This window comes from Saccoglossus kowalevskii, chromosome 15 (assembly GCF_978046115.1).
Source record: "Saccoglossus kowalevskii chromosome 15, keSacKowa6.1, whole genome shotgun sequence".
Classification (NCBI taxonomy): Eukaryota; Metazoa; Hemichordata; class Enteropneusta; family Harrimaniidae; genus Saccoglossus; species Saccoglossus kowalevskii.
In genome coordinates, this window is record NC_140655.1 from 16,048,935 (window position 1) to 16,074,288 (window position 25,354).

At 36.6% G+C, this 25,354-nt stretch overlaps 1 protein-coding gene across 2 annotated transcripts in view; it reads right to left on the reverse strand.

Moving 5' to 3' along the window:
* Positions 1-489: 489 nt before the first annotated feature.
* The window catches only part of LOC100374584 (alanine--glyoxylate aminotransferase-like), a 36,448-nt gene continuing 11,583 nt past the window's right edge, over positions 490-25,354 (reverse strand). Inside the window, exons 2-13 of one of the 2 annotated variants that reach the window (XM_085490499.1) lie at positions 24,287-24,479; positions 24,105-24,169; positions 23,684-23,784; positions 22,829-22,899; positions 22,437-22,521; positions 21,470-21,565; positions 20,520-20,589; positions 18,892-18,987; positions 7,458-7,540; positions 2,888-2,933; positions 1,696-1,817; positions 840-914 (exon numbers count right to left, since the gene is read on the reverse strand). In XM_085490499.1, coding sequence (XP_085346625.1) covers positions 1,710-1,817; positions 2,888-2,933; positions 7,458-7,540; positions 18,892-18,987; positions 20,520-20,589; positions 21,470-21,565; positions 22,437-22,521; positions 22,829-22,899; positions 23,684-23,784; positions 24,105-24,169; positions 24,287-24,479 — 1,014 coding nt within the window. In that variant the 3' untranslated portion in view covers positions 840-914; positions 1,696-1,709. Of the gene's footprint in view, positions 915-1,695; positions 1,818-2,887; positions 2,934-7,457; positions 7,541-18,891; positions 18,988-20,519; positions 20,590-21,469; positions 21,566-22,436; positions 22,522-22,828; positions 22,900-23,683; positions 23,785-24,104; positions 24,170-24,286; positions 24,480-25,354 lie in introns of both variants that reach the window. The other variant, XM_085490498.1, reaches the window with a different exon arrangement.

The window sequence follows — 25,354 nt, forward strand, 5'->3', positions numbered from 1 at the left end:
GTAGCAATGCATCCTGAAACCTACTAAACAGGGAGTTGGTCAGAAGCAACAATGTGATTTTGTGCGTTTTGATATCACAAAGCAATAAATGTGCCAATCCAAACATGTTTACGTCTTGAATGCTGAGGTATGCATTAACACGACCTCTGAAGGTAAACTATTTTCATTTCAAATATATATTATATCTTATCCAAAATTAATAGGTTCATTGTGCTGAACACGTCATATGGATGTCAGCACCACCGCCGCCGCCGCCGCCACCACCACCACCACACAAGAAACCACCAAGAGTTGTTCCAAATAAAGCCATTAATACACTTAAATCTTTGTTATGATTTGGTCTCAAATAAGAAATAACTACACAAGGATATATTAAGTTTCAGCCTAAAAGCAAAAAATATGATGGTCAGTCATGATTTTTAGAAGCGCCATCACAGTGAAACAACTGCCATAACTGAAGTATGGTAAATGTAAACCAGCCCAAGCACCTTTTCGAGTTATATTAAACAGCCACTTTCACAACTACCCTGTTATGTGTCCATCCCTTTTGTTGGCAGTTCACAATCTATCCCGCTGAAGTATATTTTTTTGATTTAGTAATGAATTACATGTGTTACATTTTGTAATATGAATCTGCGGGAAGACAAATTTGAAAGCTTTGATATTCAAATTAAAATATTCATTTCAAAACTGATAATGACTGACATAAACAAATTAAGAAATGATGGAACGAAAATGAATTATAACATCGAAAAGATAAAAGTTGGAGTAAATCAGGGATTCAGATTTAATAAAAGTGTTCAAATTTATTTCCCTCCAGCCTTCACAGACTCAATTCCTTCTTTTAAAGCTTTCAGTACTCTCTCTACATTTTCCTTAGTGGCATTTTCACCCATCAGACCAATACGCCATACCTGGTGATAATAAGAACCAGACTGTTAATAAAGTGTTTTGTATACAACATGCTCAGACGAGGAACGATATATTGCTCTGGCAATTCATCACATGTGCATGTGAAGGTAAACTTGTTGAAAACTACAGATTAAGATAAATAAAACTGACAATAATTAACCATAATACAAATGTACTAGCATTTTGATTATATTTTCTAGCATATATTTTACAGTAATTTAAAAGTCTTATCATAAATCGAATCCTTATTACTAACTGCACACTCAATTAAGAGATCAAACTAAGAGTGCCCAAGAGAAGAAATTGACAAATCTATATAACAAATCACACCTATCCTTAAAGTTATGTATCATAATCAAGTTATGTATCATTCTCCATTGAATGACAACCATGACATAATTGTGTTTCTACGCAAGGTATTAACAAAAGTGTGATGAAATCTTCCTTCAATCAATCTAAATTAACAAGTTGGTAATTTTAATTCTATTTTTGTAAGGTTGTAACATAATAATATTAGTCGTTTTCATGATACACCAACAAAATGCTTAAACAAATGCTGACATCATTTTGAAATAGATACTATCTACACCTACTTTACACATGTACGGTAAGACCTGTCTATTCATGGTTCAATCTACTCATCTCGCATCTAGAAAGATAAATGTACTAACTGGTGGAAACAAAATGAATTAGGTAAATATAAAGTTTAAAAAATCTCAATATGCAGTCACATCACATATTTAAAAGATATCCCCTTGTAGCTCTGTTTCTATTCTTTCCTACCATGATCTTCTTCACTATAGCTTGGATTGTTTACTATAATCTATCCCTTCTTTTAAGGCTTTCAATACTCTGTGTACATTTTCTTTTGTACAGTTCTCTCCCATTAAACCTATGCGCCATACCTGGAAAACACAAAAATAAATGATTTTTGCTTTTAATAAAGAACAGAACAGCTTTTAAAGTTATTTATGCAATAATTCTCAGTATCTGGAATACGAGTGTGTTTGGAAAGCATCAACAGAGAAAATAAACATCAGAGGACAAATTCAAAATGTAATTTCAGTGCCTAAAACACAAACAGAATGACAGACCTAATGTAATAAGGCTGTTTATTATCTTTCTTGCAGTCCTTTACAGCAAAATAAGGTGCATGTTGAATAGTGAGATGTTAAATGTGTTGCCCCTGGAAGTCTGAAACTCGCATGATCACATCCAAATCAAATAAATGCACATACACTATTTGATAGTTGCACAGCACTCAAGATGTCTTCATTGTTTGAATCAATCAAAAGATAGGCGCACTGTATTCAAATACCGAGAATTAAAAGCCCAGAACTGAATATCAGGTAAAACGTGTGTTAAAACTATATTCACTAAATAAAACTTTAAAGAATGATTGAGCAGAAAAGAATGTATTTCCTATACATGTAGGCACCCATAAAACTTAAGTTCGTATTTTAAAATATTGTCATAATAAGTAAAGTAAATGAATAAAATGAAAATATACAAGAGCGGTAAAATGACAAAGGCTAATTTGCATCGAATAAATAATTTGGGATTCATTTGCATAAACTAAACTTTTCACTTACTCTAAAAACCAATGGACATGTTGGATTACTGAAACCACATAATTTTTTTTATTTTGTCTAATGCAATGTATGTATGTATGTACAATGATAACTATGTAGTCAAACTGACAACAAAGTTCACTTCAGTTCACAATCTCCAACTTATTTATTTAACTATTGTTTCTTTTGTTGTATTGAATAAACTCATGGTTTTCAATCAATAACATTAACTTTATTATTTCTAATTTTAAGTTATAAACATGTTAATATAATATTCATACCAATATTAATATAAGGATTATTTGTGTCCAGTGATATCTTTGTAGTCTACAAGTTGCACTGTCCTTTACACAACAATAATGACCACTAACATTATAGTGTACCTATTATGTATGGTCGCTTACCTTTCCTGCACTTGCTCCAAGCCCACCAGAGATTTCAATGGAATACCTGTCGAAACATCAAAATATCAAGGTTTAGAGCTGGTGAATGTGATATTTCAACAATTATGTCCACAACTTGTAATCTTAGTTGTTAATCGTTTACAATGCTCAGCTTTTATATTGTAGTTATTTCATTTCAATTAATTATTTTCAATTTTTACAAAATAAAACTGCATAGTCTTGAAAGCAATGGAAAATTATGTTCATTTGCATGGTTCAACATTAACAAAGAAAATATAGAGAAAAAAAATATATATATATAAATGCACTAACATATTGGAGGGAAAATTATAGCATTCAAATGACTATTGAATCAGTGTAATCGCAACAACTGCTATTGTCAACAATGACCTCTTCACTGTCATGGTCTCATTTGTGACAAAATAGTCCCTCTCAGAATCTAATCAATTCCATAATTGATGTTGGCAAAATTAAAATACAATCAATCAAAATCAATAAGATACATTATCATTTGCAGTATTTTATAAACATGCATACATAATCTGAATGTGCACAAATCTGTATCACAAATAGTATTTATAAAATCTATTTTGGGAAAAATAATAAATACATGTCTTTTAAGCTGACATGAGCTTCTAATCAAATAATGTTACAATTTGAAAAAATGTGTTTTTTTCTCAATTACAATAGAAATATTTGTTACCAAAATGTTTTGAATGTAATTGTGGCGTAATAATAAACTACAAACAAGCAGCCTGTCGGCTGAGATGGCTCCGCTTTTAGCAATGCACACACATTTCAATTAGAGAACTGAAATATCATTAGAAAAGGAACAATATGTATAGTATCAAAGCAAATCAGACTTGCTGCTTTCAACAAGAAATCGAAAATATCACTTTTTACCAAAAATGACAAAAATATTCATTAAAATTAGATAATTGAAGATATCATCCGGAAATGAACAAATATGAGAGAGGTCCACATGGTAGTACCTATATATGCAATATCAAAGCAATTGGACTTGCGGTTTTTAACAAGAAGTCGAAAATATCACTTTTTACCAAAAATGACAAAAATATTCACCAAAATTAGAGAATTGAAGATATCAACATGAAATGAACAAATCTGAGAGAGGTCTACCCAAGGTACATATACACCAAGTATCAAAGCATTCAGACTCGTAGTTTTCAAGAAGACAAAAAAGTAAAACATTGACACGGACGACGAACAATCACTTATATGATAAGCTCCGCTCGACAAAGTCGACAGTGAAGCTAAAAATTGAAGAAAAGAAACAAATACAAACACATGCAACCTATTGGCTGATATGAAATGAGGTAATCTGTTGAGATCTTCCCAAGGTAACTCCTTACAACATATTAAAGCAATCAAGTTTGCCAAATACAAGATGTCTGGTACAAAGGGTACTGTAAAATCTGTATTAGAAGCTGCGGCTTCTATTAAAATGATAGAATGCAACAGAGGGGATGTGGCTTCTATTAGAGCATCTACACATATGAGAAATGGTGAATTTTTGATTCTCAATTATTCAAAAACAATGGGTGCGACTTCTATTAGGGATCCGGCTTCTAATACAGATTTTACTGTAAGTATCAAAACTATATGGCTAACTTTTTCACGAAAGGGTAAATCACTAAAATACTACTATTTTTGGATCATAGAAAAATCTTATTTTATATAACAATTGACTACATATGGTACATATGTAGAATGCACAAGTCTGGTACATGTAGTACAGAGAACAAGTCTCAAAGTTCTCTTTGTGCTCGTCATATTAAAGCGGAGGGGTTGTCGCGAGTGTGTCCTTGAAACTTGAGTTCCAAGTGGCGTGTACAACAGATTGTTTATTTACATCAAAACACGTGTTTCGTGTCATAGTAATATGGCCAAAATAAAAACAGCCGTTATTCGGCCATCTTTGATCTGATTATGAAACACACTGATATGTATGATGTGCCAAATACGAATGAAAATGGTACATAAATTGTGGAAATATAGTAGTAAGGCCAAAAAGTCAGATGGCTGTCAATCGGCCATTCTTGACCAGATTTTGAAACAAATTGTCATGGACTCGCATTCTAACATGTATAAGGTATTTATTTATTTATTTATTTATTTATTTATTTATTAACACACAACATCCCCCGGAGGGGATGAAAAGGGTTACAAATCAGATATTAGTAAAAGAAAAATAACCACATAAAGAGTAAGGGAACAAAAAGGCATAAAAAAAAAAAAAAAAAAGATAATAAGTTGAATACAAGGAATGTATTACTGGCTTAGTTTATGTAGGTGCTGCTGTCTTGTATTAAAACAGTTTTTTAAATATTGCGCTAAAGGAATTGACATTTTCTCGTCACTTAGTAATGATATGAATTTATTTTCATTACTAAATTTGTCAAAATTTGGTATACGTTTATTAGCTACAATGTAAAGTTTTGATCTTATTTCATTGTAATGAGGACAATTTGTGACAAAATGTTGTTCATCTTCAACATGGTCATTGTCGCACATATTGCAGACTCTGTCTTTAAAATCCAATCCTGTATGCCGGCCTGTTTCAATTTTCAGACAGTGGTTGCCAAGTCTAAATTTTGTTAAGGATTTGCGAAGTTCACTGTTTTTCATAATTGTTAAGTAGTTTTCTTGTTCTATTTTGGTTTTAAAAAGTTTGTAGGTTCTTAGTTTATTTTTAGAATTTGATTTTTTCCTATTGTCATTATTTATTTCATTTTTCCACTCAGTTGTAAACTCTTCTTTTAATTTCTCATCAATTGTTTTTAATTTTGATAATGAGATAATATTTGTTTCATTTAAAAGATAAGAATGGTTAATATTATTTAATATCAGATCAAGTTTTTTAAACCATTTACTTTTAATAATTTTATTGACATAGTATGCTTCTTGAAGTAGAGTATTTGTGGAATTTGCAATACGATTGGCATATTTTATCATTTGTTTCTTAATAAAAGAGTCAAGAGGTAATTTTCCCAATTCACTATATATTGCCATGATTGGTGTATTTTTTGAGATACCAAGAATGTACCGATAGTATGTAAGCTGAACATCCTCTACAATTGATTTTGTAGAGCTTTCTTCTCCCCAAATGTCACTCCCATACACAATAACTGGTCTGATAAGTTACATGTATAAAGTTAAGTATAATAAGTTAAAATAAGTTAAGTATAAAGTACATGTATGTGCCAAATTTGAATGAAAACTGACAGAGCACGTCCAAGATACAGCATAAAAAAACAAAAACAAGATGCCTGCCAGTTGACCATCTTTGATCCAATTGTGAAATAAATGGTCATGGACATGTATCCTAACATGTATAATCTATGTACCAAGTTTGAATGACAACTGACAAAGCATGTCCAAAATACAACATTTTCAAAAAACAAGATGGCTGCCAGTCGGCCATTTTGAATCGAATCGCTAAACTACTGCATGTGCATATGTCCCACATAAGGTACTAAGCACATGCAAAGAATGAATGGAATTGGTCCACAGGATTCTAAAATATGACGGACAGACTGACGCACGGACAGATGGACACACGGACGGTCGGACGGACTCAGGAACTCACGGACGGTCGGGGACATGTATCCTAACATGTATGATCTATGTACTAAATTTGAATGAAAACTGACAAAGCATGTCCAAAATATTACATTTTCAAAAAACAAGATGGCTGCCAGTCGACCATCTTTGATCCAATTGTGAAATAAATCATCATGGACATGTATCCTAACATGTATAATCTATGTACCAAGTTTGAATGAAAACTGACAAAGCATGTCCAAAATACAACATTTTCAAAAAACAAGATGGCTGCCAGTCGGCCATTTTGAATCAAATTGCTAAACCACTGCATGTGCATATGTCCCACATAAAGTACTAGGCACATGCAAAGAATGAATGGAATCGGTCCAAGGGATTCTGAGATATGACTCCGGACGGACGCACGGACGCACAGACGCACAGACACACGGACGGACGGAGATCGAATTATAAGTCCCCGTTTTCGGACTTCGTCCGAACAGGGACTAAAAATGAGCCCTACTTCAAACCCTACATTTTCTAATATTATGGTTTTCCTCAGAAATATGTTGCCATGATTGTTCAGTCTTTAAAACATGTAATCTGACCGTATTGAAAGAAGGCAGATACTCAGATATCTAGTGCTAGACAACCTTTCAGGCTAGTGACATACCGGTAGATTATATACTTTATAATTAATAGGAATTAATAATTGAAATGTGGTATAGTATAAACTGGAAAATGTCTGCTTCCCAACAGAATTCTCTTCACTGTAAAAAAATGGGGGGGGGGGTGTCGAAGAAATCTCCCCCAGAGAGTTTGAAATGTAGTCAAGATGGGTTTCACTGAATCACATTGAATAAATAAAGACAAGTTTCATCTTCTTTGTGAGAGAAACTACAAAAATCAGATACTAATAGGAGATCTCATAAGGTGTTTATTATGTCTTTGTTTTGGGACTGCTATTATGACATAATGATATGCAAAGAATCTCTTTCTCACTTACTTGCTCATTACATACACAGTGACTGCTTTCCAGTCAACACCTTCTGGTACACACACAGTGTTAACGCAAGGTAGACGACAATCCTGTAAAATAAAGGAAATCAAGGTCAAATGATGAGCAAGGTGTTTTATACACTGAACAGTATCGTGACTGGTTAACATACAAAACACCACACCACTTGTCAACAGTTTTAGATATAAATCTGAACTGTGAAGAATACTCAAAATACAAATTAAATAAATAAGTTAAATAAAGTCCTTCTGCAATTCTTTGCATGTGTGTTTTCAACATAAGTGTGTTTCTATTCACATATTCACAAGTTATGATATTGTGAAAGCCTTTGAACGTTGATTGCATAAACTGAAAGATTGCTTGAAAAAGACTGGGTTCATTGCGATGAATATGAACATGTCAATCGCTTAATTGCTATCGAACTAGCCTCGATACTTTTGGGAAATATTGGCTATTATACAGCAACAGTCCTACATCATAGCTTATCCTTGAACCTGTAGCATGTAATCAATGATACTAGGCGTCATCATGACTCGCTTGGCCGAGCTGACCTGTATTTAAATTCGGGCATGGGTGGTTCAAAAATCTGTTTTGATACTTTGTTGACAATAACACACGCAACGCATGCTTGTCCAAATAAAATTCAAGTGCGTAAAATGCTGTCACACCCAGCGAGAGCATTGGATTTGAACATAGTTTGTGTGGGTACATTTATTCTGCAAGTATTATCGATGACTTTGTGCCAGACTGACTGTGTCATTGAAAATGCGCTTTGAGAGGAAAAACAGACCTGTATTTTTTTATGAATGAATCCTAAGTTTCACACGTATTGTTTTCTTGTGAACGACTTAAAAGTGTCTGGCCACATGGGGTTGTTGGTTTTGCATTTAAAGTACAAGTTACAATGTAAGTGCCGTCGTTAACACTCAATTGATGTAGTAAAGCATCATCATTTATTTCTAAAAATATGTGAAATGGGTATAAATAGAGGTAACATTGAATGACAAACCACTCGTCTTCAGAATCACTGGACACCACATCGATTTCCACTTGCTCCTGACTTTAATTTTCCAAGTATTTCTACCCAGTTTCATAACATGGCAAAAACAGTATATATAGAATGGCCAGCAAAAGATTTATGGAAACTAGAGTATGTCGTTGCTTCAAGGATCAAGACAAATGATTTTAGTGTCGGTGATAACGTACAAGTGAAGTATTAGAGTAAAGAGTTCAACGTACAAAGAAAAGATTATAAAGTTGCCTGGTAAGTGTGTAATTTTATTTCAAGTATATTATACGTTTGTAGTTTCTACCCAACAGAAACGTGTCTTTACTCTAGGAAATTTAATTTACAAGTAATACAATTTACCCCCGGTAATATTTTTTTATTTCACCTGGTATTTATACAGCAAAAGAAATCGCCTCTCTGCAAAACGTGTAGTGTTTATTTTTATTTTAATGTTTTTTTTTTATTATATATCTGCTTGAATTACAGGAGCTCACAATGTAGAAACTGACTGGGAATAGGATGTTGACGAGGAAGAGGAAGAGTCAACTGCCGTTAGCGCGACCACTGCAGACCACACAAAACCGTCCCACATATCTGACCTCCCTATCACTCCACCATCGAAGCTACCAAAACTTGATGAAAGTATTTTGAAAACTCTACCAGCAGCACCAGAATCATCACACAAGACAACCATCGCAATGCTGTCAAGACTATTAGCAAATCAAGAAGAAATGAAAGTGGACATCCTCAATATCAAAGAACAACTTGCAGTGCGACACTAATATCAAATACGGAAACAGATGACATTGCAGCACACACCCCACAACAACAGCATCAGCAACAACCACCTACAGTGCAGGAACATCACCAGCAACCACAAACCAGTATGTCAACCCCAGTACGACACCAGACCAAGACGCCAATACAACAGCACCCAACTACTAATATCCCGACACCAGGATCTCTACCATCAATGGCAGCATCACTGAGCAAAAACATATGTATTCCGCCAGTGTATGCAGCTGTTGTTGGTGAGGACATCACCCTGAGAAAAGCAGACAGTAGAGTCACAATGAAAAAAAGGACTATGACACATATATAGCTCAGTGCAAAGGAGCACAGTCACTTGTATTGAAGAAGATGGATGTGTTGTTCACCAAAACCGAGTTAGCAAACTCAAATTTACGAGGGGCGTTCAATAAGCAATGCCCCTGGACCCACTTCCAGTTGTCTGATCTAGATGAAATTGTGCATGTGTAATGATTCACATCTCTATGGGTTATGCTGCAAAAAACAGCTCTGAACTAATTGTGGTTTCTGATTTACAGGTGTTTGAACTGGGTCGGGTGTGAAATGAAGCCAGTTGAGTGTCGCGCAATAATCCGGTTTTGCATTTGAAAATACTTTTGATGAAATTAAAGAAACTTATGGTGATGATGCCCCATCATATGACCTTGTAAAACGCTGGCATCGTGAATTCAAACATGGCAGGAAGTCTGTGGAAACAGCTCCCAGACCTGGTCATCCCTCTTCTGCCACTGATGATGATCTGTCTGTCAAGTTGAGGCAGCCATTTTGAAAGATCGATGCATTACTGTTCACCAAATAGCCCAAGAGGTCAAGATTAGTACAGTGTCTGTGGAAAATATCATTCATGGTGTCTGCCAGATATATTCCCAGGTTGCTCACACCTTTCTAGAAGCAAGAACGCGTCAAGTGCTCGAGGATGAATTTGGAGATGTGCCAAGAAGATGAGTCAAAGTTTTTCAAAAGACTGATTTCACATGATGAAACTTGGGTCTATCACTATGATCCAGAGACGAAAGCCCTGTCAATGCAGTGGAAGCACTTGGACTCACCACCTCCAAAAAAGGCAAGGGTGCAGCCCTCCGCTGGCAAGGTCATGCTCACAGTCTTCTGGGACCAGGACTGAGTAGTGATGACAGATTTCTTGGCAAAGGGTACCACAATTACAGGAGCATATTACTCTTCACTTTTGATGAAATTAGGAGAAGCTATTAAAATCAAGAGGCGGGGCAAGATCAGCAAAGGTATCCCTCTCTTCCTCCTGCCGGACATCGCTCCAGTCCACAACTCTCATGTCGCCAGATCAGAAGCACGGGGTGTGGCTATGAAATCCTCCCCTATCCCCCCTTACTCTCCTGACCTTGCTGTAGACACCAAATTTGCCTACGAGTTGGCAGGTCGATAGGGCGCCACCACAGTTCATTTCATTTCTGAGTGGAGGTAACACAGGGTGAACAAACATGTCAGATTTAGGAAAGAGCAAAGGAAAACAGACGGCATGTTGGCGATTGATGATCTTTAGGCATGTTGGCGATTGGTGATCTTTAGGCCCTTGGACTTGTATGATTATTTTAAAAAACAATACAGAACAATGGCAGGGTTTATGAAGTTGTGAGTTGTCAAGTTGAAGCCTGCAAATAGCATGTATTAAAGATTGAAGTTTCTTAGTATTATTCGTGTTGTTGTATTTGCGTACACTCTGTTGTGTTGGAATCGTGCGAATATTGAAACATATTGACGGCTTTGCTGTGACGTAGCTGCAACTCGCCCTTTGTCAGATAACATACAGTGTCAAGCTCTATGTAGATGTAGCAGTGCAATCGCCAACCGGAATTAGTGCATCAACAATTGCATCCTCTGACTTTCATCTCTTCCCAGCCAATAAGTTGTTTTTAAAAGGAAAGCATTTCCCAGATGATGCAACCTTGTTTTCTAAAGTTACGACGTGGTTGGAGGACCAACCTGGGGTGTTCTACAAAAGCTCCCCGGAAAAATCATCGACATGCTGCGAATACAAGCACAGTTACAGTTTCCAGAGAAACTGACAACACCACTGTCTCGCTTACGAAAGGCCATCACTGGCACGAACATTATTTATTTTTACTCTGATTATTTGCTTTTTAACCCTTTTCCGGTCAGGGGAGTTTCATGCTATCAGGTTAAGTCGGTGAAAAACGGTCATGATTCAATGCACTCCAGTAGCCAGCATCTGTGCATGCTATCCTGCCAGACATTTTTGCAAAAATAGGCCATAGTTAACAGACTGTATCGACTACAGTTTTCACATTTTTTGCAATCTGTTCGCATAGACACTTCATTACCACCATGGACAACGATTTCTCATATAAAGAAAATCACCGTTTTATTTCAATACACATTTTTTACTGTCGTTAAGTAACGATGTTTTGCCTTTTGTACAGTCTCAATAAACACATTGAAATAAATATTGCTTAATTGAAAACACATTACAAGCAAGTACAAGGTCACTACATGAATGCAAGTTCGAAGTAAGAAGAAAAAAACCCCGTGAGTATGGGGATATTTGGGACATGTACGGGGGAAAACGTGTTTGACGTACTCGACCCGTCAGCGTACATTTCAAATTGCAACGTATATTCAACGACTTGAACTACATGTGTAACATATTACAACATACTTTCCGTGACTTGACTGATGTTATATTCAAGCTCTAACGTATATTAACCGACTTGACCGTACGAGCAAGTCCACACTTACAACGTATATTTAACGACTCAAACTGAGACTAAAACGAACGAGAACGTAACTGCAACGACTTGATCAGGGTTACCTTCACACGGCAACGTATATTCACCGACATGACCCGATTAACTAACTAAATATTTCAACGTATATTTAACGACTTGAAATAAAACGAACTAGCGAGAACGTAACTGCAGGGACTTGGCGTGTATATATACTCACGCAGAAACGTATTTCCACTGACTAGACCCGATGAACTATCCTGACATTAAAACGTATAAATACCGACTGAGCATGAAACTAAATTAACGATAACGTATTTTCACCAACTCAAACTATTGTACAGTTCGTGACGCTGTAACAAGTCCCAAATTCATTTGTTGTACGCCTTTCTTAGTCGTCCACCCCGGCGGGCTGCTCCCATGCGTCTGCCTGATGTCGAGGGCTGCTCTTCCGTACTTCGTGTTTGTGTTCCCACGGTGCGTTTTCCCCTCAGTGCCATGTTGTGATGAAAAGCAGCGAAACATTCGCCCGCATGAAGGTGAACTTTACAAATTGGGCATCCTTTTGATGTTTCTGATAATCGGCCACTAGCTGTTTTTCTCCTGTCCTTGTTGCACTGCTTACACAATTTTTGACGCCCGGATAGTCTGCATATTTCGTGCGAATCCATGTTTTCACTACAAATAAATGACGTGTAACTTGGAAGAGAGCCAACTTCTCTTATGGATTTTTGAATTCTACTCGAGTGTCCACCAATCAGTTGTTTACCTGTGTGGATATTGAAGAATTTGTGCGTTACTTTAGTCGTGCGATTCAATGTCTTGAAACATTCATAAGCATTGGCCAATGCGACATCTATGAGGTAACAGGCCATGTAGATTCACCAACGATTGTTTTTTCTGCCCGTGTGATAGTATTTTCGCCTTTGGTTAGAACGATCCACGCCACCCATGTGATGTCTGTAACATTGTAACGATACAGGCACGTGTCTCTCGTCATCTACTGCTTCTGCAGACGTAGCCAGTGGGGGATAGACTGTATTTAAAATCAATATTTGCACGCTGTCATCCTGGTATGCAGTAATATTGATAGTGTCGTCCGGTCTAGTTGCTGCTTTCATTTCACCAATTTTCAATTTCAGCTTCTTGCTTTTCCCCTCAGGAATTAATTGCGGCGGCATGGTTTTCCGATTTCGTCTGCTAAAACTACCGACCATGTACTCTTTCTCGTCTTGTAATTCAAGAGCTGTGTTAACTGACGTAAAAAGCGAATCGCAGAAAAGAATATGGTTTTTTTTCTGTGAAGGGCTGTAGCAACCGGTGTGTTGTCTTCTTGATTGTCCCAGTTTCTTTCTTTCTCCCCTCAATTGTAGTTTTATATTTCACCCCCAAATATGGTTCAAAGTTTGCAATGAGTCGCACACCTGCCATATTTTGAAGCCATCACGGTCGGGTTTGTGGGGCAATCTCTGCTTAAACTTGGACCGTCCCTTGAATCTAATCATACCCTCAATCGAAATTTCCTGTCCCATCTGGTAGTATCGCCGACAATTTTTGAGTACGGGTTTCAGCCACGGGTTGATTTTATACAACGGGTCGGCCTCTGATCATTGACGACGACGTTCAATGTCAGGATCCTGCCGTGGGTCATTTACTGGATCAGCTAAATGAAATTAATGCATTAGCATTTGAAATCTGGCCAGAGTCATTACTGACGCAATTCCCATATTCTGCAGAAAGGGGTTACTCGACCAATAATCGTCGATTGCTGATTCTGGTGGGATAAATTTGTAGAAATATTCCACCTCACGAGCATATGAAGGCAGTTCGAAAGTTGGTCCAGGTTCGTGTTCAAAAACTGGAATAGTAAATATATCGCCGTCTTCCTCCGTGGCCATTCTCCATTCACCAGTGCCGGAGGCAACATAATTGAATGTAGCACCAATTTCTGTGTCGGATTCAATTTCAATGTCGCTATCGAGTACAGGTGGGCAACGTTGCTCTAAAAAATCGTCATTCTCAGCACGATCTTCATCGATTTCTGAATCTGTATCGTCATCATTGGCAACTATGAAGTCATCTGGTATTTTGTGTCGTAGCTCACCTGTTTTTTCGTCCAATACAAGTTCATCATCACGCGTGTCCATTGGCGATGCGTGCATACACAACAAGTTTTTTAATAGTTTGTTTTTCGGGGAAACTCGCAAGTGTTGATTGTTCTGTATCGAATACATTTTCTTGTACCATTTCTTTGGTGACATCAACGTTTTGTTGCGTACTCGCTGGGTCGATATGGTCAGGCCCCTGCTTTTCTGCATTGGCAGTTGTGGCGGTTCCGAATCGCAAACATTGTCTTGCAAAAATTGTATCACATCTTCGACGGCACGTTGTATTTCAGCGTGACCAACTTCCGTTTCTTCGGCGTCTGCTTTGTCGGCAGCTGGCGATTCAACCACTTTACGGTTTGCTTTGGATTTCTTTCTTTTTCCACGCTTTGCTGGTGAAAAATCTGTTGTGTCAATGTCAAACTTATCACTCCCCGTACCACTGCACGCGTTTTCTTCAGTTTCCTTCTTGCCTTCATAAAACACTTCCTATCTGTATAGGACAGCATATTAACGTACGTGTCGGAAAGGAGGCACACAGCGAGTCTGGGCTTTATCTCACTTTCTTCGGCCATATTTATACTGAACGACCAGATGTCCACAAGACTGCATCTCCCCACAATTTGAATATTTATTGTTATGTAAATAAATATGTTATTTTTTCGAACACGGATTGGTTACAATTTGCATACACATAAAATTGCATATGCTAGCTCAGACGGTGAAATCACGAGGACTTGAATATTTCCCACCAGCTGTCCCGGTAATTTTACGTTAGTGATTGCCGACATTCCAAGCTCAATCGTTGGAATCCGTCATGCTATTCATTCTAAGTGCCAGGACTATTTGCCAAGCTGGTCAAAATACGTTACTACCGTTATAATCGTGAATCGTGTCGTTCAAATACGGTTGTAATGCTGCAGTTTGCAATGTGGTCAAGGCGTTTTTTTTTTTACGTTGTCGCAAACGTCGCGTTGTGACGGTAAAATAGTGAAATGAGCAGACAAGTGTATAGAATTACATTCTTTATTACTTGGTTAATTTATTTGACTTGACGGAATCGAAAACAAATTCTCTCCCTCCATAATTTCGCAAATGTAAAATATCAGGTTCCGTACAACGTATTATAAACGCTTGACCGTCTGAGCAACCTAAATAGCAGGCTGTTTTTCAACGGCTTAACCAGTTAGCTAGCTGGAGTGGTAACTTCTAGCATACCCATATTGACGGCAGTTTTTCACAGACTTGACCGGAAAAAGGGTTAATGTCTGTCCTTGTGTTGTATTGTATTGTATTGTGTTGTGTTGTAATAAAACAGTTTTAAACTTGAAAATTGACTTAAGGTAGCGAGAAGGGTTTTGTGACATTTTCGAATAAAACATTCTCTGTCTGTTGTGTTGTTCAGAAGAGTAATTTAGCTTATATATTTCAAAAGACTAAGTATAGAGGCACAATTTCGCACAAACTGGACAGTCGTTGTTTACATAATTATCACGTGACATCAAAAATGGCGAACCTTGTAAAAATGACTAAGTACGCGATTGCGAGAGCACACTGCGGAATTTCCTGGTGAAATTTACGTCATGCATTGTCCGTAATCAAGTCCATTGAAATGCGTCTCAGATAATCAAAAGACCTATTATTCCGATTTCTATGCAGGTTTGTTTTTTTGTCCTCAACTTATTTCATACTTGACACCTTTAACAGACTATTATTCTGTGACAAAGCATTTTCTTTAAAAACCCAGACATATTTTTCACCATCATTATCTATTGAACGATAACTGCGAGTTTGAATGTCCTAGTCCGAACGCACTTGATTTGGCGGCGGTCCCAATGAGTCGTACTCAATCGAAACTTCAATTCGAGAAAAACGCGAAAAACAGTTTTGGTTAATAAAACACTGTAGATTTGCAGCATTATTATAAATATTCACTAAAAATGGCCAAACATATTAACCACTGATATCATAGAGCTCATAAAGAGTGTCTGATAATGAATAATTTCATGCTCGAGCGTGAAAAATGAAGAAAACTGCTGGCATTTGAGTCCCCACTCCAGGAACGTTCGGGTTTCCATTGTTATGCAAACGAATAACGAGGGATAATCCTCTGACAAACATTACTGTCCCACTGTACACGCTGACAGTTTACAAACAAGCTAATCCTTCAAGTGTCTCTGATAAGTGATCTAATAAAACGGTTTTCATGGTGAAACAAAATGGCCGATGTTTGAAAACAAAATTGCTGTGTCAGAGTGTGACACTGAGTGGCAGATTTTTCTTTGCCTCATCTGTCAACGCTTTTTTTTCGCCACTGCGTTAGAAAACATGGTACAGTGTATTAGTAAAATAGAATATTGACTTGGAAAATAAAACGATTTAAAGGAAAGTTGCGCAAATTTACAGTACTCATTTTGCACTACCTCCCGCCCGCTCCCGCGTTCCAAACACCTTTTTTCTCGCTTTTTTGACCGCTTGTTGAATTGGACAATTATTTAGTTTTATTTTCGACCGCGCAAACCCCGAAATATCACCGCTCGCTCGCACGCATTTAAAATTCGGACTAACAGAAAAATTTCCGAGGTTCACATTGTCTTATAATTGTCTTTATGGTTTTTATAGATGTTGAACAGCTGACAAAAGTTATAAGCACGCAACCTGATCCTTTGGCCTCGATTTGGCTTGGACTGAATATTTTATTTTAAACAATATTCTGACGTGAAATACAAAATGTATTTCAACACAAGTACGACATGGTTGTCTGGGTTTTCTTTCCTGATTATTGAGTCTTCGCAATGTGTTTTGTATAATTATTGTTGTTTTCCTCCGAGGCGAAGACAAGCTGAAGGACTATGAAGCTAAATGGCAGTTCCATGCATGGGCTGACTGAAAGAATATATTTCTAAGCCTAAAATAAACCTAGTCTTTCGTTGATAATTTTGATTGTTTGGAATGTCTGTCGACCGTGTAATAAAGACATTATTCTCTATCAATAATCCGCCCAAAATAGGAACATTTCTACTAATCGACGTTTTTCGAAAAATCTGCGATTAGGCTGCGAAAGTAGAACATTCCGGGGGGGGTGAAGAGCATCGCCAGGCGATGGACGCGGAGTTCTTTGGCAACGACCGCAAACGTAATTGTGATCAGCCATTGGTTGGCCACAGAGGTCAAAATACGCGTTCTATTTTTATGCGTTAAGTTTGGCTCTTCCGTTTCACCGCCTCCGGAATGTTCTACTTTCGCAGCCGTGTGAATCTTGAGTTTCGAAATTGTTCATCGACTGGCCACCAAATATCTATGGCTATAACTAAATTTTTAAGCCCAATAAATTATTCATACATGTCAAGCTCTGTTCGATTTTTTCAGGGCCTGTGGCCGTTTTTAGTCGAAAATATTTTTTGTGGGAACAATTTTACGTATACGTATACGGTTTAGGCCGAAGTCATTCAATGATCGTGACCTAATTTTAAAAATTGAATGTCAAATTTTACCAGACATGGACCGACATGGATTCGGTATCGTTATTTTTGGAATTAATCATTAACATTTCCTCGTTTCTCTGCTCTGTCAAAATGAGTTACCTATGTTTTTTTTCACGTGATTGTCTCATTAAAATAAAATAACATATTACATTTAGAACAAGCACCCAAAACACGTAACAAGAGGTCCCAGTTCAGTTGCTTTCACGATACAAGTGTCATACAACTATTAGATTTGAAGTGCCGTTCAGAATTTAATAATAGTTAATACTAGTTAGTTGTACGTTCACACTTTACTATCAAAACCACCATTTCGACCACCCCTGCTGCGCCAGTGATCAGTGTTTGGACGAGCGGTCGGTGTTTTCAATGAGCGAGCGAGCCAAAAAAAAAAAAAAAAAAAAAACGCGATTAAAATGCGGTCGGTTTCCGGTCGGACAAGACCGCATGGTCGGAAATTAAGCGTTAAGCGGTCGATGTAAAAGCGGAAGGTTGGGCGAAATGAGTACTGTATGGCCATGTTTCTCCGACGAAGTCTTGACTAACAATAATGCTGACAATGGACGTTAGATAAACACTCATTGTTTGCAACTGGAAGCTTATCACCCGTTATATCAGAATCGTCAACAACGGAGTATACAGATAAGATGTTATCATTTAAACCCTTTCAAAGATAAACAATATGCAAACGGCAGTTGTAGTCTTTTCTGCTAGCGTTTTAAAACACTGATTTGAGCGACGTTATTTCGCAATTTCGATCTTTTGTAAACCTGGGATGATGTATCAAGGTCTAAAGTAAACGTTTTATCAATTTTTGAAAAATCAAGAAAAAAGTGAAAATTTCCCTTCTCGCTACCTTAATTGACTTAACTGACCTGATTGCCAATGGAATTAATTCCATTGTCATTTTTTCAAAAAAAGTTACATGTATGTTAAAGAATTACTTTGTTATGGATTCTAAGGGAACCACATATAAGTAATACAGCGAATCATTTAGCTTAATTTTTGTTCAGCCAATTGTCAATAAATTTAGCCTTGGGCGAATGGGTAGCGACAGCTAAATAACATTTTAACACTACATCATTACCATATTTGGAAATAGAATTCATGATTTTGACTACCTCCTTACCATATTTGGAAATAGAATCCTTGTGTTTGACAGACTCCTTACCATATTTGGGAGTAGATGCCATGATTTTGACTACCTCATTACCATATTTGGAAATAGAATCCATCTGTTTGACAGTCGCCTAACCATATTTGGCATTAGTTTCCATATTTTGACTACCTTCTTACCTTATTTGGAACAAGCATCTTCAAACCCATATCTTCAACACCTTTATAAAGTAGTTCAGCACATTCTTTGTGCCGTGCCCAAAATTTCTCTAAACCCTACAAAAAGTAGCAGAATTGTGAATATTTTGTTAAGATGGTCCTCAGAGTGCGTATGACTGTTATGTCCCCTTTATGATCATACCGTATTTATCCGGGTATAAGCCCAGGGTCTTGAACATGGAAAATTGCCAAAAAGAAGGGGTGGGCATTTGCCAGGAGATCCCGGCAAAAAAAAAGAAAATTCGCGAAAATTGACAACAGGCAGATCGAACTGCGGCAGGGGATAGAACGGCAAATGAAAACATGCAACGGAAATAAATGAACACTATGCAACACTAGAGGTAAAACAAAAATAATGTACTGCTTATAATGTGAATTTGAATTTGGATTTTCCCGCCGACAAACACGCCCAATACGCGTGAACTCAAAATGAATGAAAATGTCAGGGGTTAAACTGCGTAAAATGATTTTCGGTCTCGACAAATTACGAATCAACCGTCATGCAAGATCAATATTAATTTACAAATTTACACAGTAAAAATTATAAAAATTCATAGCTGTTTGAAAACATATCTCAGATCTTTATTTGTACGTTCTTTGCCATCTTCGTCAAACTCAAAACCCTCAAATGTCCAAGCCGGCGTCACTGTAGCCGTCGAACAAAATCCCTACAACTTATTCCTGAAGTTCGTCGATATCGTCCCACACAATTTGGACTTAGCACTTTTAATCCACGGATTTCAACCTTTCTCCCCGGTACGGGTTGCTACAATACTGCAACATTGTTTTCATTGTCGACGACGCTAAAGCCGAACAAGTGCGACACTTGCTTAGCGGCTCTTCTGGCCTCTTCTTATACGATTTGCTTGAATCGTTTCTAAGGAAGCACAAACCAAACGGCCACGACATATTTCAAAAAGAGAACTACCGTTTCTGCTTTAATATTTATTTTTATAGACTTGCTGACTGTTATGATTCTGAAAAAAATCAGCGGTGAACGTGCTGCCCTGAAGGCAGAAAGCTGTCACAGCTATTTTGCGTTCACTCCTTGTTTTACGCAATTAACAATTTTTATAAGTATCACGACTGACTTCAAGAAAGTCAACTATTAATACAACCACAGTCAACGAATAGAAAATAGTTTTGTTTTTGTTTTTTGTTTTGTGTAGAAAAAGACCCCCTGGGCGTGTGCCCGGATATGACTTCAACTTCTTTATTGTGTCAAAAGTGGGGGGTGGGCGTTTGTCCAGGCATGGGCTCTTACCCGAATAAGTACGGTAATTCTGCCCTCAGCACATGGTTTTTGTATATTTCAGTGGCATGCGAGAAGTCTGTTTAGCTAGTCAATACGAAATCTAGTGTATAGAATTTGTTGATACTTTTGCTTTAAATTTGTTAAAAATACCATAATTGCGCTATTAGAAGCACATAAAAAGTGCAGATATACATTTGTGCATGTACCAAAAATCACATTTGTTATATACTGGATCATTGAAACATCTTAGTATAATTTACATAAAGTGCAAGCGCTACTAATAGAGCAAATATGGTATATGTAATAATTCTTGCAGGTGGGTGCATGTCCTTACCTCTTCTGCCAGGAATGCCAATGATTCCCTGAGTGCATACATACTATTGATAGGTGCAGTGTGGTGATATCTAAATGGATAAATACAAATAAGTAGTTTAGAACTCAATGTAAGGTCATAGTGATGTCAAAATTGCCATGGAAATGTCACAATGGCCATAGGCATATCCGGAAGTGTCGCAAAGGCCATAGAAGAGTCACCACGGACAGAGAGATGTCATAGTTGCCATAGGAATGTCATAATGGTGCAATGGCTATAGAGATTTCACAATGACCACAGAAGTGACACAATGGCTATAGAAATATAATGGCCATAGAGATATGTATGGCCATAGAGATATCAGAGACACATGGCCACACATACATGTAATATATGGCAACACACGTCACTATGTCCACATACATAAAATATATGGCCACAAAGATTTCAGTATGACCACACTGGTATAGTGTATGGCCATATTGTCATAATGATGTCAGTATATGGTCATACAGATATAATGTATGGTCACAAAGAGTCAATATGTTCATATTTCCACACATACTACACAGAAAACCCTAACATTTGTCTTGTCGTCTTCTCTGCAAACTGAAAACAATATCCTGAAATTTCCCCACCATTACGTAAAAACGCAACTATTCACGAACTCTACATGTACTTGCATTTTATTAATATATTAGGAGAAGATTAGAAACAAATACTGGTGATAATAAACTATGCTAATGTATGCCGGAAGAAGCAGATACAGGCGATTCAAATAAAAATCATAGAAATTGAAAACCACCACACAAATTGAGTGCTGAAATGAGCCAAGATCAATGAGGAGAATCTGTGATTGAACACCACCAATAAATTACCGCTTGCATTCAATATGAGGCAAAAATTTCCTTTGTTTAAAACATTAATACTAAGAACACACACTTTTGAATGAGGAAAATGAGTATACTCACCTACGAGGACCTTCATCACATCCCCAGTAGTTTGCTAACCCTTCAAAGTCAAAGTAAAATGAAGGCACTCTGGTCTTTCTGTTTTTAATTTTCTCTCTGAAATAACAAAATTTCTGGCATCAGAATCAATGTAAGTCTTCAAATATAATTGTGAATTTATCAATTCCTTTAGAATTCTATTACAAGCAGTAATTTACGGAATAATGACTACATTGGTTTCAGATTTACCGGTATATGTAAATTCTTCACAGAGAATTCACCTCATTTGATGCAGTGTTTCTTCAAAGCAAATTTCACCTAATAACCATACAGTAATGGAAATCAAAAACTATAGTTCCTACTTATGGTGTTGATGAGTTCCATTGTGCCACCATACAGAGTAGGATTTCCAAATACAACTCTCATCATATGCTAATTTACCAAGTTCAAAATTTTATATTTGATAATGGAAAGCCAAACTGATTCACAGTGTTGATAAGCTCTAATTTCAGTAATAACTATTTCATACTGGCCCAATTTTTTTAGTCATACTGTTGGAAATCCAACCTCATCAACCGGTATGTGGCGAGACAAACTAGGTCATATTTTATTAAGTAGCCATAACTGCCTGGATTTCCAGGATTTTTTTTTCCATACTTGTCTGGATTTCCAGATTCTGTTTCTCCATATACAGTTGGAATTCCGGGGTATTTTCCCCATCATACAGTGTTGGAAATCCAACAACATCAACAGGGGGGGGTGCAGATATAAACTGGAATGGCCCAATGCATGACAACCCTATTTCAACTGATAATTTTGTTACATGTCAACATATGAAAAAATTTTAAAATTGTTGAGATGATAAAATTTTGTCATCAAGCTTGGTGAGGTTACTGAGCAGCTTAGTGAGGTCACCGAGTAAGTTGTTTGTAAATTTTGTTTAGACAGAGTGCTGATGTGTATACATTGATGGCTTGACTTGACTCACATTGCTCTGGGACCAAATGTTATTGGTGCTGTTCCAGGTGGTGCACTCAGGACCTTCTGAGAACCCGAGTAGACCAGATCAATATCTAGAGACAAGATACAATAGTCTCATATTAACATTAATGTGAAAAAACAAATTTCCATAAACTCGGACTAAAGGGTTTATCATTATAAATATGGTGGGGTGTTAGTTTTGTGGGGGGAGGGGGATGTAGACACTTTTTATTCTATCCGAAGAAACGTTATATACATTTTTTCAGCCACATGACTGTAGTTACGTTTACGCTGAGAGTAAAAACAATTTAAGTTTGTGTTTTGTTGAAATTTAGAATGTTGGATGTATTCGTTGCATAACATCTCTGGCTGGGATAACAAAACCTCATTTCTAATTACCTAATTCGTCTAGGAAGAATGGTACGCCACCAAGAGATGCCACAGTGTCAACTATCAGAATACAGTTGTATCTGAAAATAAATAAAATATCTGAAGACAGATAATCCAGTACGGAAAATCCCAATGCAATTCATGTTATAACAATCTACATGAAATATAGATTAGACCGAGCAGAGAAATGAATGAAAAATCAAATCGTTTTGTAAGCTTAAAGAAGTTAATGATGTAATGCCTTCAAAGCATGGTTGAACAATAAACATGCCAGGCATGGATGGAGACGTATTTTACAACAAAACGGCCACCAATTTGCCATCTTTGGTCAAAATGTTTCCCGGCGAAACTAGTGCAACCTTTCATCTGTTTTTATATATTTTTCTTAATTTTTTTTATATTTTAAAGAAATTATGAAAAAATTTAGTTGGTTCAAATTTTTGAATGGTAAAAAAAAAAAGTTACATTATGCAAATCAAATTTATCATGCCCTTGCTAGTGCTGACTAGTTTGCATACCAAGCCTCATTTTCAGGCCTGTAATGGTGCAATGTATACATGTACAATTCGTTGGCAATACATTGTGTCAATGTGAAATTGAAGCTTAGAGAGCAAATAGTCAACAATGTCCGTGGCGTGATAATAGCAAATTGTTGAATTGTTTTCATTTTACGGATAATCTTATACATACCAGAGTAAGAGACATTGAAATATATGTATATGAAAAATCTACTGAAACAGGGCCGCTAATCAGCCATTTTAGACCTTATTGGGCTTTAAGTATACATTCAATGTATCTGTGTAAAGAAATCAGTCCACACATCTTTAAGTTTTTCATTGATTTATTCTTTTTAAACTGTCTTACTTTTTACAGAGTGGTCCCATGCCTTCTAGAGGCTGTAGTATACCACTAGACGACTCGCTATGACACAAATACAATGCAGATGGTTTGTGTTCTTTAAGTCCCTGAAAACAAACATAAAAGTTCCTGGTTTTGTTAATTATTACTATACATTGCACAAGATGAAAAAAAAAAATCTTTTTCCCACATGAAAATATAACAAGACAACCACCAAACCATTATGTAATGTCATACTGACAACTGTAATTATGCGTCTTTGCAAAATAGAATAGAACAGATCCTGGAATGTTGTAATTGCTTGATTGAGAGTTTTCATTGTATTGATACAAGAACATATCTAGTCTTCCATATCTCAGCCTTGCATACATGTACATGCTAACTACATGGTACCCGACTAAGGAGAAACACTGAAAACATTACTTACCTTTTCAATATCATCAAGTGAAAAAACTTCACCTAGTGGTTTACTTATTCTTCTTACATCGGCACCTACAAGTAGAAATATGATGATACTAAACACGATAAACCAAAACATTTCTAACACAAACTATGGCTGTCTCACCATAACCTCATAACTGCATTTCAAAATGAGTCTACAAACCTAACCTAATCTATCTGCCAAGTCCGCAGCTCTTTCTCCCCATAGTCCCTTCACAGCTGACATAAAAACTTCTCCTCGTTCTATGATATTCATAAGAGCAGCTTCCATGCCAGCGTGTCCAGTACCACTAATAGCAAAGGTTACAGGATTCTTGGTTTGAAATGCATACTGCAATCCAGCCTTGATGTCATCCATTACCTAATAAGGAATAATTTATACCATTAATTACCTAATACGGAATAATTTATACCAGCTGTTACCTAATAAGGAATAATTTATACCAGCAATTACCTAATAAGGAATAATTTATACCAGCTGTTACCTAATAAGGAATAATTTATACCAGCAATTACCTAATAAGGAATAATTTATACCATCCATTACCTAATAAGGAATAATTTATACATGTACCAGCCATCACCTAATAAAGAATAATCATAACACCTACTTAGGACTAATTTATCGTACACAGACAACTTATTTAGAACGCAGACACCCTTTTGCCATACACGTAATTACATGTGCTACAAATAGACCAAACACTGTAACCTTGTTATAAAAACTCTTTGAGGACATAGCTTTAGTTTGTTATAGAGAAGTGTTCCCTATAATGAAGCACGTAATACACTAGATTTTATGAGCAGCAGAAATGCAATGTGTCAATTATATCAGGAACTTTCTTTAATATAAATGTTTGTTATAACGAGGTTGCTGAGTAGTTAAATAGTAATAATACCATAAGATGGAAAAAAACATTTTCTGAATTTTAGCATTCTGAAAAGTGGTAGTATTTTGTAGGAACCAGTATACAAAATCTCTAAATGATCAAGGAATATGGTTTTTGGAAAGACTTAAGTCCCCACCTCCCCAATCCCTAATCTAAACCCGAACACACCATCCCACATTGCAATTGTATATGTACCTCCAGATCCAGATAATTATAAATATACTGAAGAGGAGAATATACAATGAGATAGGGGGCACTGGAGAGGTAAGTTTAGGAATAGAGTTGGGAGTGAAGAAGCCCAAATTGAACTGTCATTATGGTTAATTTGATTGAAAAATATCTAGAC